The 16,477-nt window shown below is 42.5% G+C and overlaps 1 protein-coding gene across 1 annotated transcript in view; it reads right to left on the bottom strand.

Annotated features, from left to right (window-relative positions):
• RASEF (RAS and EF-hand domain containing) overlaps positions 1-16,477 on the bottom strand; it is a 79,458-nt gene that overhangs the window by 20,476 nt on the left and 42,505 nt on the right. Inside the window, exons 5-9 of the mRNA XM_066604129.1 lie at positions 8,836-8,913; positions 8,371-8,486; positions 8,219-8,287; positions 3,664-3,748; positions 1,046-1,125 (exon numbers count right to left, since the gene is read on the bottom strand). Of these exons, the coding sequence (XP_066460226.1) occupies positions 1,046-1,125; positions 3,664-3,748; positions 8,219-8,287; positions 8,371-8,486; positions 8,836-8,913 (428 nt within the window). The remainder of the gene's footprint in view (positions 1-1,045; positions 1,126-3,663; positions 3,749-8,218; positions 8,288-8,370; positions 8,487-8,835; positions 8,914-16,477) is intronic.

The raw sequence follows: 16,477 nt of genomic DNA, 5'->3' as shown, positions 1-16,477 counted from the left end.
AAAATTCTGTGCAGGGTCATTTTTTTTTATTTTATTTTTTTTTTAAACCTGCAAGTTTTTTTACATTTTAAAAAGTTTTTTTTTCTAAAAGTTATGCAGGCGTACACATAAAAAATAAGTGCATCATATTGAACTGTAAATAGGCCAAAACAGCAGTCTAATGGCAATAACTAGCACATGTAAACGCAGTAGCAATAATATGGTGAGCAACGCGATTATGGCCAATGGGTGTCACGCAGGTGTAACGTTACAGATAAAAATCTATATCTCACCTATGTTCTTTTGCTGACTGATTTAATGACATGTCTTTATAGAGGTTGGAGCTCTGCTTTTTCAGATACGGAGTTCGCAATCCCCATAGAATTAAATGATGAAACTTTGGCTGTCTGCAGTTGTCACTAGGTGGCGCTAACTGGATTTATGGATCTACGCGGCTTCCACTAAGCTCTACCATTTATCTATTTTGAGTATACATAAATGAAAAATTCAACCGAGGGCCGATTTAATAGAAAATGAGCTCCTAAGAAATAAAGCCCCTCGCCATTTTTAAACCGTTTTTTAGTAATCTGAAGAGCTGCAAATATAAAATAATACCTCCGTGCGTTATCCACATAATACTTCTGATACCGCTGATATTCATTGCCTGCACACCACTGCCATTTAATGGCAAAATACAACTATCATACAGTGTCCAAATAACATTGCCAGGCAATGCTTAAATAGTGATGGACACATATTACTGAATTAACAACCCACAGAATCCCATTATATCAATCAGTAGGGAGCAAGACGAACCCAGGGCCATGCAACTGTGATTTAAACGTTGCACAGTCCTCTTCTTTGTTGGGCAGACCGCTTCCAAACTACTACTGAATCAGAATGCCTCCTGCTCCATTTTCAGGTTACTCCTGGGAGTCCTATCCATGGGGGCCCATAAATAACGGGGACTCTGGGCAACTGTCCAGTTCTTCACCCCACTAAATCAGCTTTGATCCAATCACAATGTAGTAGTAAAGAAGAGGCATCACTGAAAGTCATACTGTACCGGTCATAGGGAGAATTACTTCTGTTCGTCTTGGGACTGTTTCTAGAAATTGTACTTCCCGGTGAAGTGTTGACAGCACGCTAAAAAGACAAAGGATAATGTTTTTATTTTATTTTTTTTATGACTGTCATGTGACCTGACCCAAAGAAAATGCAATGCAATTTTTCAAGAGGTTTTCCCAAGATAGTGGATTGTCGGAAATACCCATTTTTTGTTATTGTATACAGCTTATACTGAGACTTTACAATGAGACATTATAAAATTACTAAATCTCCCATAAAGTGAAGTTATTCTTTACAGTTCAGGGTGCTGCACTGCTGGACTAGTGGCTAGTCAAAACCAAAAGTAAATAAACTGCACTGTGTGAAAAGGGTCAAAAACTACTTTAGTGAACTTCACAAATATCAGTTACCTTATATAATGTTATTACCCTCTTTTATTTCCTTAAATAGTTTTAGTAAGTCACATGTTAGAAGAATACATGCTTTCAGTCATGGTAATGGGAAGATGGAACAGTGCCTCTACTGCACCACCTATTGGAAGGCAGTAAATCCATTAAACCAGCCTTGTAACGTGAAATATAAGCCAAAGCCAGGAACTGGGAATATAAGTCAAAGCCATGGTCTTCTCCAGAGGAAGAAGATAACCAAGTACAGATGGGCTGTTTTGGGGGTTTGCTCCTCATCAGTGTACAATAGGTTGCTGGCTGGCTAGTGAGAAGCCAATGATGTGGATCAGAAAGGAACAATACCTCTACAGCACCAGCTATTATAAGGCAACATTCCTGCAAGTCAATGTCAGTGTCACGACTTGTGGGTGGCGACAGTGTCGTGGCATGGTGGCCTTGACACAGGCCAAGTACTGTTGCCTTGTTAGGCAGGTCAAGGGTTAATGCACCATGTGCAGAGACTGCTGGTGCTGTCTTTCTTTGCTGCATGGATGCAGGCTGGATTAGTCATGCCTGGGAGTAGGGTGGAGGTGTGGTTTTCTATTCACTCTGCCAGTTTTCAGGTGCAAAGTGGCTTTATATGTTCACCCCTACTTGTGCTTAGTGCTGCTTATTCCATTCAATGGTGGAGTCCTTGGAGTTTGGAGTTCTTCTGTGCTGGGTGTATTGCAACTTGTATTGCTGTGGGTTCCTTTTCAGTTGCTTTCCTGCTGTTCATTTCTGTTTTGCTTTGCTGTTTGGTTAATCTCACCAGGGGTTCCTATAGGGACACTCAGGGCCCAGGATAAAGACCGTGGGGCCATCTCTATCAAGATGATTACTCTGCTTCTACAAAGGAACCATTCACCTCCCTTGCTAGGTTAGGGCCAGGCCTCCTTCTCCCTGGAGTGGTGCTACCGTTCAGCATAGCATGGTGTGTGGCTATTTCCAACAGTGTTTATGTGCCCTATCGCCATGCTGAGTGTAATACGCAGGTGTCGCACAGGCTTTACATCTGGGTTATGTATCTCAGTTGTGGTGCACACTGTTCTGCAGTGCATAAATCTATCTACCACTGTAGTTGTTAACATCACCCTGCGTCCATGCTGAGCGTGGTGCTTGTGAGCCGCACGGACGTGACAGTAAGACCTTTTAACCAGTCTTGGAACTATGACTGGGAAAATAAGCCAAAGCCAGAGTTTTCTCCATAAGGAAAAGATAACCATGCACAGATAGAGTGCTTCACGTTTTTTTGCCCCTCATTGGTGTGCAGTAGGTTGCTAGCTTGACTGTGTAAGAGGCCTATGTTGTATGTCCAAAGGAGTTAGGTTTTTCCTTAGGAAGAGCACCTAGTTGGTCTGACACTGACTTGTACGAATGCTGCCTTTGAATAGGTGTAGAAGCCTTGTTCCATCTTTCCATTTGCATAAATATCCCAGAGGAGCATGTAGGGCCTTATAAGTCTCCTCACACCCACCATCTGCTCTCCCTATGGAGAAACTTTAACCTTTTTGACCTCCATCAATCATGTTTCCATCAATCCTGCTGAAAGAAACAGTCTGCTGTAAAACAGTCTTTGCCTTCTGAGGGGTTTTAATCCTGGACCAAAAAGTCTAACAATTCCAATAGTTTTACACTTGCATTACTATGAAAGCTGAAGATGCCCAGTCTAGGAAGAGAAAGCCAGCAAAAAAAACTGCACTGATTAAAAGAATAAACCAAGAAAAAATATGTGATGCTATTTTTGTGTAGCCTGCTATCTGTTGGCACAGCTTTATAGATCTTATATTCCCATAAAAGTTTTTTTTTACTTTTCTATGTTCCTTGCATCTAGAATGTTTGATAATTTGACACCCTCTGGGTTCCATAAATGGCAGATTAAGAGTTCTTCCGGATTTAGTGAGTTCTTTCTATATTCCAATTTGTACTAGAAATGATAAGGCACTATGTAAAAATTGCAGAATTGTGTGGCAGAGGTATAAAATGTCTTTTATTGAAGATAAATTTGTTCCTCATATAATGGTATTTTTTCTTACTGCCAAGAAGAAACCGGGAAATAAGATTAAACTTTGATAAAGATGTGGCGGCCCTAAGCCATGCTCATATTCACACTGCGGTGCTGTTATGCTAGCAGGGAGTGTATCATTACACACAAGAGTAGCAGTAACCAGTGTCAGGAACATGAACGTACCAGTGATCTGTTGTACTTAATCAGACTGTTCTCCAGCACACTCCGCAGTCCATCATTACTGTCATGCAGCTTTCTATTAGCTGTTCTGTAATCAAAAGGTATAGAATGTCAACTAAAGAAATGCCACAGATTGTTTTCTACACAGTTCAGCTACTTTCAAGGATAATAAAAAAATAAAATGTATATTTTGTACCTTTATATAATCAACCATATATTTAAGAGTAATGCAGCAAAGCCTCATGAACTAGTATCTAAAAATCTATGAATGCAGGGTCTCCTCAATGAGAGCACTCATGGATCAGGGTGTAACTATAGTTAACAGGGCCCCTCCATTATGTTATATGTTTGCCTCGTGCAAAGGTATTGTCAGTGTCTCCTATGTTGTATGCATTTGATGTGTATTGCACCTCTGCAGCACTGAATGGGTTAGTGTCTGGGTTATGTCTGAGAAATGTATCATGTTGTTTGACATGTGACCTTGTGATATAAATGTGTTTGCAAAGTGGATGCAAGGGAGATGGAGTCAGCAAGGAGTCAGTCTGCTGCTAGTTCTTCTGACAAGTCAGTGAGTGAGCTGCCAGATACTGAGCAATGTGTGTGAAGAATGGAGGAAGCTGAGCAATTCCCCACTGCTTGGCCTGGAATTATTCTACCAGGGATGAGCCAGGTCTACTACTAAGTACTGAGTGAGGAATGGATCGTTGATTGGCGAATGAAGGCACAAGAAGCGTGAGTGTGTACTGGTAGAGAGTTGGAGAGAGAGAAGGAGAGTCGCCGGGAGTGGGATCTCACAGATAACTAGCTGTGGATCGTCCGGATTGCCCCAAGTATCCTCCCTGTCACACCACCTCCTTCTGTTATATCTGTGCCAATCTACTGTTGAACTGTTATTAAGTTACAATAAATGGACATTCCCGACCATTTCCAGTTTGTCAGGAAAGTTATTCCTGTGTGTGGACCAAGTTATTTCCTACGAGTTTCACTGCAGAGGACGGAATGGTGGCGTCACGAGTGACCAGAAGATTTGAGGTAACCTCTGCTTACACTTTCCCTGCGACATCCCCGAGCAGTAACTTGGATGGGTCCCAGGCTACCGTCAGGGGAGGAGATGGTAGAGCCGCCTTGACATAATTATTAATTGTCTACCCCGCCATCTCCTCGGCTGTGGGCCTGCTCCTCGGACGCTGCAGTCGCACCCAGGACCCTTACAGGGCCCATAATGCATCTCTTCTCCATATAGGGAGCCCAGTACTATGAATAAAGCATTAAAGTTGGAGGTCTTGTTACACATTTTGCATTGGGGCCCAGAAGCTTCAAGTTATGCCTCTGCTCATGGTCAAACACAATAAAAAGAACTCAAGCAATATTTTTTACTTGGACAAGATATATGTATATTCAATTTTTTTCTTTACAGTATCTTTACAATATCCTTTTGTTGGAACTGATACCAAATTGCATTGCTATAAGAAAATATCCATTATCTCTCTATGGACCATGAAACAGGGTAAATGCCCAATGGCATACTGGGTTATGGGTCTATATTACTGGTCAGTAGGCACTTCACGTACAACCATGTGGTGGCATTGCATCTAGGGAATAGTGGAGAACATATTCATAATCCGATACATGATGTAATAGGACTCAGTTTTTACACGCAGATTTTTATGGATTCCATAAAGAGCGTGCATGCATCAATCAGACTTTTATGGCATAACCACCAGTCCCATTGATGTGCATGTAGCAGAAACAACAACTTTTGGGACACACCATGGCCTTGTTCTTGGGTTTGGTGAAGTCCCATTGTCGGATTAACTTGCAATTAGAGATGAGCGAGCATACTCGCTAAGGACAATTACTCGATCGAGCATTGTCCTTAGCGAGTATCTCCTCGCTCAGAAGAAAAGGTTCGGCTGCCGGCACGGATGAGAGGTGAGTTGCGGCAGTGAGCAGGGGGGAGCGGGGGGGAGAGCGAGATCTCCCCTCCGTTCCTACCCGCTCTCCCCAGCCGCTCCCCACCCGTCGCCGGCAGCTGAATCTTGTCTTCTGAGCGGGCAGGTACTCGCTAAGGACAATGCTCGATCAAGTAATTGCCCTTAGCAAGTATGCTCGCTCATCTCTACTTGCAGTCTTAGCACAACCCCTTTAATGCTCATCGGAACTTTATAACAGATTTTTATAGGGTGAGTTCTGTGAATACTAATGCACCAGGCGAGCCATGCACCAAATAAGCTATGATCACATGGCGAAGTCCGCCGTGGAATTTTGAGCAAAGATTCTGCCTGTAAAACTGCGACAAAAATCCACGGCTATTGTGTCGCGATATTTAATGCAGGTCCACATGCAGTATTAGCAATATCAATAGGCAAAATCCACATGCAAAATTCTGCTGCATTTCTGCGCACATTGCTGTCAAGAAGTGACATGTCACTTCGTCATACAGAAATGTGTCAGATTTGTTTTATTTGTGAACTACATGGCAAACATAAAGCTTGTTGCAAGTAATGCAAGCTAAGAGTTGTCATTAATATTGGAGATGGATTACACTTTAAACTACACATTCACAACAGTTCACCTGCAGCTACAATATAATGAAGATGATACTTTAGTATGACTATTAAGGAAGGGCATTAAAACCAGTTTCCAAATACAATGTTATAATTAGAAACTGTCCACATAGACTCCCCTGCGCCCTGTGACTAGATGATAGACGCTGTGTCGGTTTTACATGATGTTTGTAGCATAATTCAAGTAGGTGGTTGGAAGTGTATCTTGTCCTACTCCAAAATGCAGCATCACTGAGAGGATACTAAACTTTTCTCCGCCTCTCAACCTTTTACATGCAACGACATCCAAACAACCGAAAATGAGTGATAATCGTTTCATGTAAACGCAGGCATCGTGCAGTTTTCGTTTGAACGATGGATTTTGGTTCACTTAAAATTCATTGTTCAGCCACTAAAAGACTGTTACATTCCATTTGAATGTATTTTGCTTATCTTTCAAAAGACTGCAGGATGTTCTCCCCACGGTATGTTTACACTAGCTGGGAGAAGAACAATGCAATCTGCTGGCAGCCTTGAGGAGAACAATGGAATGTGCTGGCAGCTGTCTGCACAGCTGGGAGTGTGTTTAAACACAAGCTGGGCTTTGCAAACAATTTATGGATGTCCTTTTACATGCAAATGAAGATGCAAAAGTGTTAATGGCCATTAACACAATGTAAACAGATCGCTAAATCTTTCCATATTTCATTAGTTTGAAAGATTATCTTTGCATGTAAAAGGGCCATCAGTCTTTGAGAAATCACAACTATCAGTTTTTTTACCTTTTTTTCTCTTTTCTTTATCATGTAATTAACATTAGGGGATAATAGGCTAAATTGAATAGACATATGTCTTCTTTCGGCCTTAAAGGGGTTGTCCCGCGCCTAAAGTGATTTTTTTTTTTGCCCAGTACCCCAGTACCTGTAAAAGAATACTGCTGCCAGGTGTTATTTAAAAAAAAAATTCCCTTACCTGAATCCCCATTCAGCAACGTTAAAAAATCTTCTTTCCAAGATGGCTGCCGCTGGTCTTCTCCCACGATGCACCACGGGTCTTTTCCCATGGTGCACTGTGGATGTTCTTCTGCTGTCTGAGCTCCATTGCCGATTCCAGCCACCTCATTGGCTGATCGGCACCATGTGACGGGGGCGGAGCTACATGAGGACGCTGAGAAGAGGGAGGAGCCAGGACGCAGCTCGTGAGCAAGGACCTTCCAGTAGGGGATTCATCTCTGCGCAAGCGCGACTGTTCTGGCGACCAGAGAAGCAGTTTGCTCGTCGCCATGGAGACGGGGATGCCAGCACCAGGAGGGGGTAAGTGTATAACTTCTCTATGGCCAATATTTAATGCACGATGTATATTACAAAGTGCATTAATATGGCCATACAGAAGTGCATAAACCCACTTGCTTTCGTGGGACAACCCCTTTAAGGCCCTTTTACGCGCAAAGATAATCTTTCAAACGACTGAAAGATTTAGCGACCCATTTGCCTAAAGTGTTAATGGCCATTAACACTTTATCATTTTCATTTGCATGTAAAAGTACCTGCAGGAGTTGTTTGCAGAGCCCAGTATGTGGTTAAACACAAGCCCAGCTGTGCAAGCAGCTGCCAGCACATTCCATGCTTCTTCTCGCGGCTAGGGTAAACAATGCCACGGGGAGAACATCCTACAGTCTTTTGAAAGATGATCGAAATACATTCAAATGGAATGTTTTTGCTCAGTCTTTCAGTGGCTGAGCAATGTATTTTAAGTGAATTAAAATCCATTGTTTAAACGAAAAATGCACGATGCTCGTGTTTACATCTAGCGATAATCGTTGCGTGTAAAGGGGCCTCTACATACTATGTTATCTAACCCTTCTCTGTTCCCTGTGTTGCTTTGTACAGAGTACTTTTTATGCCTCTCTTTGCTACTTAGGTAATGGTTTTAAAACAAACATCATCCAACCGAGTACAAAAACAATTTTCTGAATTGCAAGATTTATGAAAAACCCTGAAAAGTATACATACTGCAGTATTTCAATTTGCCTCGCCAAATTGTCCCGTTCATCTGTATATTCCCTGATAATTTCCATATCTCTGAAAGGGAGAATAAATCATTATTACATGCCATCCATAAACTTTATTAAAACATTTCTCAGGAGGTAACACTTCCTATATACCTTTCAGAGCTCAGGCTTTGATCTGCATAATCACTTTTCAGAGCATCCAGTTCACTCTGGAGGAAAGAGATGCTGGTTTGAGCCTCTAGGAGATCCTTTTTAAGTTTCTGATTTTCCTGGTAGAAAGATATAGTGACATTTTTAATGCTCAGTGAGAAACGTGAAGATCCCGTACATTACTGCGGACTATGAATGCTTTGTTGGCATTTAACATTCTATCACTGTTCATCCAGTTGATTATATGACTGTCGAAAAGAGCAAACTGCCATTTGTAATAGGACTTCTTTATCAAAATTATACAGAAGCTCTCTCCAGACAAAATTGGAAGCCTGAAGTCCTGAAAACTGTATAGTGTCAAGCAAATAAACATACTGCAATAGATACTAATGCTGAGCAAAGCACTCTGGTCCACATAGTAAGATAGCAATGATTGACTTCTTTGCTTTCCCAATAGCGATAACTTACCATTGTTAATTCATGAAGGCGTTTCTTCAGAGCAGCCACATCTTCCTTTAAGGTTATATTCTTTGACTGTTCTTCTAGCTGATAAATTACACAAAATAACACCATAAATAAAATAAACTTACATTATTGACCTTTAGACTTACCATAAAGTATCACAAAATACAATGCAAAATAATAACTTAGAAAAATAAATGCTGCACCTTATTTATTTGTAGGGCCACTCCAGCAAATTCTAATATTTCCATTGCTGCACCCTCACCTGACTGCTTGTCACACTCTGGAGGTCTACTAAGTATACTACAGTCACTTTCATGCAGTGCAGGCTCCTGTCTAATGCTTGTTAGACAACATCTTGATGTTGAGATTTCTGCTTTCACTTTCACTATTCTGTACTATCAGTCCAATGATGCATCAGCACAATGTCACGTGACTAGCTACAGCCTGTACCATCTCTGCCTGCAGGGAAGACACCATCATTAACGTCTGTATTCAGCTAAACAAGCTACAGACCATAAATATACAGTCAGAAGGCTGAGCTGTGATCTCCTTCAGTATAACTGTGTGATAGGAGCCTCTAATCAGCAGCAGTAACTGTGATAGGAGTTTCTGTGTCCCACTCTAAAGAGCTAGTGTGGTAGGGTTCATCATACATGAATTATGTTGACTGAAAACTGACCAATTTGAGAGAATATGAAGCCAAAGGTAGTCAGAATGAGATCACATGACCAACCTGAGGAAAAGGACTCCTTGAGTTTCAGATAGAAAGGGATAACTAACCAAGTTAATACTAGCTGACTTATACATACTGGGATACTAGTAACAGAATGAAAAGAAATTCATGAGAGTGGCTTTGTAAAGTAGAGCAGATCTTTCCTCTGCATAAAGGGGTTTTCTGAGTTATGTAAAGGCCTCTCATGTGTAAAGTTATAAATCAACTGATACTCACCTCTCCCCATTCCTCGCTCACCCCCGCTGCTGTGTTTGCTGCCTGTCATGTCCAATAAAGCTGCTGCTGCAGCTTGTTTGTAGACAGATCAGGCTGACTGCAGCGTGCAAAGTTGATGTTAGCACAGAGATCGGCGAGGAACGAGCGGGCAGTAGGGAGATCGGCGAGCAACGAGCGGGGAGCAGGGAGAGGTGAGTATCAGCTGATTTGTTATTTTACAGCATGCAGAATCTGATGAAAGACCTTTACAAAACTTGGACAACCTTTTTTAAAAAATACTGTATAATATGTGTTCAACCTGCTAGTTATAGAAGATAATTAAGAGCCGTCTTTATATACCAAGAAGTAATGATTACTGCAGTTGTCACATTTCTGTAATGAAACATGTAGCAGGTATCCACATCGTACACTGTGTCCATTCACTCACTACTTCATTGTTACAAAGTATAGGGAGGTGTAGCAGAGAAATCAGCGAGATGAAGGATTAACGCAGCGTGGCTCACAATAATGGCATACTCACGTTTTTTTATTTTAATTTTTCTTTTCATAAAACTGCAGCAAAAAAAGGAGAAACCTTCAAAGTGCCATTTATACATGTCTACCAGATTTAGGAAATAACCATTAGAGGAAGGCTTCTCAAAAGAAAGAAGTATGGTATTCTCTTAGCCAGCTGAAAAAAAATCCAATTACTCTCAATAAGGCCTAATGCACACAACTGTATTACTGCCTCCTGTGGTGTTCGAGTCTACAAGTGGCCGGACACTGGCAGCACACCGACCCATAGTAGTCAATGTGACAATTCATACTTCGTTTTTTTCTCGAGGAAATATGTTCTGTGTGATAAAAAAAACACAGCATGCACTTATCTGGTCCAATGTGCAAACTAGGCTCACCCATTCAAGTCAATGGTGCCGCAAACGAAATGGACAGAATTTCACAAGTTGTTGCTAAGAGATGCAGGAAAAATTAACTGGGGACTGTTTCAGGGGGTTTTTTTGTGGACATGAGAAACGAATGACATAAGGATGTGAAACGGGACACACGGATGGCATATGGAAGTGCACTTAGGTGAAAAAAAGTCTATCTTTTGGAGACGCAACACAAATGAATTTTTATACGGTTGTGCACTTTAAGCCTAAGAGAAATAAAATAATAGCTTTGCAGTTATAATACTTTTTTAATCGATACCTGGACAAAATAAAGTTTAGCAGCAAACTTTCGAGACAAGTTATGTCTCTTCATCAGGCAACACAAAGTATCTACAGAGAGCTCCTGGGATATTAGCTGGGCCTACAAGTGGCAAATATATTTTTATACAGTTATACACTTAATACAGCTGTAATAACTATATACACTCATTGTCAAAAAAAATCAAGCACCTAGAAGGTGTTCTCGGAATCAAATGAAACTTTCTCTGTGTGATTGTAACGTTGGTATAAGTAAGTGATTACAATATCAGATCAAAAGGATAATTTATTACAGAAAACTGAACACTTGTAGGGAGGCTCCAGTACCCTGTTGTACCTCTAGTTTAGATACAAGGTGTGATACAAACAGGCATGGATGCTCTGGTACCCTGTTGTACCACCTCTAGCTTAGATACAAGATGTGATATGGGTGGGCATGGAGGCTCTAGTACCCTGTTGTACCACCTCTAGCTTGGATACAAGATGTGATATGGCCCGGCATGTAGTCTCTGGTACCCTGTTGTACCACGTCTAGCTTGGATACAAGATGTGATACGGGAAGGCATGTAGGCTCTAGTACCCTGTTGTACCACGTCTAGCTTGGATATGAGATATGATATGGCCTGGCATGTAGGCTTTAGTATCCTGTTGTACCGCCTCTAGCTAGGATACAAGATGTGATACGAGCGGGCATGGAGGCTCTAGTACCCTGTTGTACCACCTCTAGCTTGGATACAAGATGTGATACAGGAAGGCATGTAGGCTCTAGTACCCTGTTGTACCACCTCTAGCTTGGATATGAGATATGATACGGCCTGGCATGTAGGCTTTAGTATCCTGTTGTACCGCCTCTAGTTAGGATACAAGATGTGATACGAGCGGGCATGGAGGCTCTAGTACCCTGTTTTATGGCCTCTAGCTTGGATACAAAATGTGATATGGGTGGGCATGGAGGCATGCAGGTTCCGTATGGTATCCTGCAGTATATCACTCCACATTTGCTGTAACTGAGCCTCTAGATCGTGCAAACTCATAGGCTGTCAAAGTTGGCATCCCAGATGGTCCGATACAGAGGCGTAACTTTAAGCTGCTGGGCCCCAGTACAAAATTTGGAACTGGGCCCCCAACTATAAAGCTTCATTAATAGTATTGGTTTGCAATATGGGTAAAAGAGAGTTTATGGGCCCCCTAGGGCTCCTGGGCCCAGGTGCGACCGCACCCGCTGCACCCCCTATACTTACACCCCTGGTCCCATACATGTTCTATTGGTGACAAATTTGGTGACCGGGCAGCCATGGAAGTTTGGCAGTGCTGTGGAGGCATTCCTATGACACTCTTGCTGTGTGAGGCTGAGAATGAGAGGCAAAACATATGGCTGCAGGATGTCCTGAACATATTGCTGAGCTGTCATTGTCCCTTGTACTACTACTAGGGGTGACCGACTGTTGCATGCAATGGTTCGTCTCTGCAGCAAAGGCATGATTGAGGCGCTTATCCCTAGTTCTCCAACGTAGTTTACCATTTTAAGATGAGTATGGAGAAATAAAGGGTTGTTATTTTTACATTTACTCCTGTTTATGCTGACACTGCTATTGGTTTCCCCTAGTTCTCCAGACATGAACACTGCCATCATCAGTGCCCAAATCAAACCTGGATTCCTCGCTGAAGACAACCTGGTTCCACTCTGTAGCCGTCCAGTTTAGTAGTTCATGAAACCTCTGTAAATGGAGGTGACAGTGGGGGGTTATCAAAGGCGGTACATGTAATGGGTACCATGAGACCAAAGTCCTTCAGCCAAGCGCCTGGAAACACTTCAGCCAGACACAGGGGCCTGTAATGATGGTGACACTTATCTTTGGATGGTGGATAACTAAACAGTTGAAGTTATTTGCACTTGTCAGACAATCAGACAATCCTTTCTACTGGTGGTCTGTGAAGGGCATCCTGAGCCCAGTTGTGCGTGTCCTCACACATTCACCGGTCACAACACCTCCTAACTATCTGGTCAGAACGGCCCAGGTGGCGGGCAGTTCAATACGACAATCCAGTTTCTGAAGTTGCAATAACAAGCCTCTCTCAATTAACTGGGTGAAATCTCTTCAATTATGTTGTAGAGGCGTTTAGTGTTCAACAAGCTCTACAAGAGGTCCACTACACACAAGTAGCTTCTGAGATCCTTTTTATAGGCCAAGGGGGGAACCACTCTTAGAAGCTCAGGTGGAAAGACTGTTCATCTAATCCCACCACAACTCTAATCATTTGCATATCTGCCTGAGATGGAACTCCATTCCAAGTAATAAGGCTGCAAAACGACAACTTCTAGGTGCTTGATTTTATTTACAAGAATGTATTAAAAGAATGCGATTGGATGAATCTGGGACTCATAGAGCATACCATGAATTTGAAAATCCAAATATGACCTTAAATCCTAGTAGAATTTATCTACATGTTGTATATGGAATTTAGGCTTTTGTTAAATCCCTTTTACAAGCATTTCTAGTTAGGGAGTCTGCATAAAAACTCTACAGCAAATCTGCAGCATGTAATACAAGCTTTAGGGATTCATGGAAAATAAGCTCAGTTGAAGAAACTAGCGCCAGAAAGCTGCTGCCAAGCAAATACGATTACAGCATGCATCAAAGGGGCCTTGATCGACGTAACATGAATATAGTGTATACAGTATGAGCCAGTATATATGAGATAGGCAGTCAATACAACTAAGGAAAGGAGTGGACAACAGGATATAGTGACAGACAGACGGACTTCAACGGTCTGCTATTTATATTGCTTAGTTTAGTAGTTTTACAGATCTTACTTTTGAAACTTTGCTGGATGAACTGGAGATGAATCTAATGATCATGTATGTTCATATATGCACATTCTTCCCGCCCTCCTCCACCCTCCAGACCAGGGGCGTAACTATAGGGGATGCGGTTACCCCTGGGCCCAGAAGCCTTAGGGGGCCCATAAGGCCTCTCTTCTCCATATAGGGAGCCCAGTACTATGAATAAGGCATTAGAGTTGGGGGCCCTGTTACAGGTTTTGCATTGGGGCCCAGAAGCTTCAAGTTATGCCTCTACTCCAGACTATAACTGGCAGGTCCTTCTGTATAAAGTCGCCTTCACACAGCAAATAATCGTTGTACGGATTTTGCAACGGAAATCGACAAATCGACATCTAAATTGTCCGTGTTTTTAATTGTGGATCTGCTATAAGATTTAACCCTTGTATTTCAAGAGTTGAATTCCGCAGCATAAATCTACAGCATGAACGGACATGCTATGGATTTAGAATCCACAACATTTTTCGAAAACTTTGCAGATTTGTTGTGGACATTTTCTGTACTATGTGAAGGAAATTTCTAAAATCTTCTCCAAATTTGCTTATTTCGTAAACGCTGCAGATTCCAACAGCAGAAATTCTAAAGCACTTAGGCCCAATGTCCCTGAGCAAAATGGAATTACTAAAACCACGCGGGTCTCTCGCACGTGTGATCCGCACCCATAGGGAATCATTGGGCACCCGCAGGTACTTAAATACCTGCCTATGTTATTTTTCCCTGGCGCACGGATCACATGTGCGGGAAAGCACCCGCAGCAAGCTCCATTTTGTGCGGTTTTCCCGCACAGGCGGCTCCCGCGGCTTCCATTGAAGCCTATGGAAGCCGTCTGTGCCGTGGAAAGCAGGAGTTCAAAAAAGGAAAAGTGTGCACGGCGTATGCGTGTGAAACGCTGCCAGCATGCCGAGCACATCCGCCAGGCCAAAGAAAGAAGATCTGGAGGGGAGACCTGCAGCATCCAAAGAGGTAAGTATAATCAATTTTCTGGCCTCATGTCTGTGGGAAAGGAGGGACCCCTTTGGGCCCGAATTTCCCCCTGGACATGAGGCCTTACACTATGTGTCAAGCTGCCCGTATTGTGCACATGGAAAGACCTGCCAATCAGCATCTGGAAGGAGAGCAGGTGGAGCGTGCAAATATGAATATATACATGAGCCTCATTGGACTCCTCTCCAGTCCAGCCCAGCAAAGTTTCAAAAGTAAGATTTGCAAAACCACTAAACCAATGAGTGAAAGTGACAGACTGCTGAAATCATCATGTCTGCCACTATGCTCTGCTGACTGTAGCCGGGTAGCTTTGGGTACCCAACACGTGGCCTTTAAGGTCAAAACAGAGATATTCTAATGATTGCTTTAACCCCATGAGTGGCGGGTTTCCTACCACCCTGTTGTGCCCACCAGGACAGATTTTTTAAAATGGTCTAATCATTGAATTTCAACTAATTTTGCAGTTGCGTCTCAAGAGCCATAACTTTTTCATTTTTCCATTGACATGGCCATATAAGGGCTTGTTTTTTACGGGACAAGTTGTGATTTTTTAAACAGGAGGGAGGAAAAACAGGAATGGGGAAAAAAGAAAAAAAGAGGCCATGCCATTAAGGGGTTAAATAATGCATTAACTTCCTTCTCTGGGTCATTACGACGCATGGATACCACATGTGTGATTATATTTTTGATTTTTTTACAAAGTAAAGGGAGACAAGTGTTTTTATTATTTTTTTTATAATTTTTTAACTTTTTTTTTTTATTTTTTTTTTTGTCCCTTTAGGGGACTTCCACAGGGACCCATCAGGACCCCTGATCACATTCCGGGGGTTCGATGGTGACAGCCCTTTACATGCTGCAGTGACAGCCCTTTACATGCTGCCGTCACATAGACTGCAGCATGTAAGGGGTTAACACAGCAGAGATCGGAGGTTTTCTCTGATCTCTGCTGTAAGAGCTGGTACCTAGCTGTCCTCTGACAGCTAACAACCAGCTCTCCCTGCCACAGAGACCATCGGCTTGCTTCTGACAAGCCGATGGTCTCTATGGCAACCTGTAAACAAAGCAGGAGGTTGCCGGCATATCGGCAATATCTTCTGCTGGTTTTTCAAAGCCCTTGCTTTGTTCTCTGTGGGTCTGTGCAGGCAGAGCACACTGTCACAGCTTTTGGCATTGTGCTCTGCAGCTCCCATAGTGATACATAGCCCGGAAATCTTCCGGGCTATGTTGCTATGAGCAGTGGAGCTCGTCCCAGGAAAATTTCCGGACGTGCCACTCAAGGGGTTAAGGGTACGTTCACACATAGCGGAAATGGTGCCGGTTTTCTGCAGCTATAAATCTGCAGCAAAATCTATACCATTGGTGCGGGCTTTGGTATGGATCAGCAGCATACTTCACCACTTCTATTGAAAGAATGAAATCAGCTGCAGATCCGCACCAAAATCCGTGTCGAAATCTGTACCAATGATGCAGATTTTGATGTGGTTTTGACCCACATTTTGGTGCAAATTTGCCGTTGTGGAAAATCTGCATAATTTCCGCTAAGTGTGAACATACCTTAAGTGCAGGTCTGTAGGGGGCATCTACTACATCTAGATGGGGTCTCTTCTCTGCACAACCAGTGAGTCTATGTTGTTAAATAATGCTACACAAGGACAATTAAGAACTGTCTTACATGGATTTTGT

Source organism: Eleutherodactylus coqui, chromosome 5 (genome assembly GCF_035609145.1).
Source record: "Eleutherodactylus coqui strain aEleCoq1 chromosome 5, aEleCoq1.hap1, whole genome shotgun sequence".
Classification (NCBI taxonomy): domain Eukaryota; kingdom Metazoa; phylum Chordata; class Amphibia; order Anura; family Eleutherodactylidae; genus Eleutherodactylus; species Eleutherodactylus coqui.
This window is presented reverse-complemented; position numbering and strand designations above follow the sequence as displayed.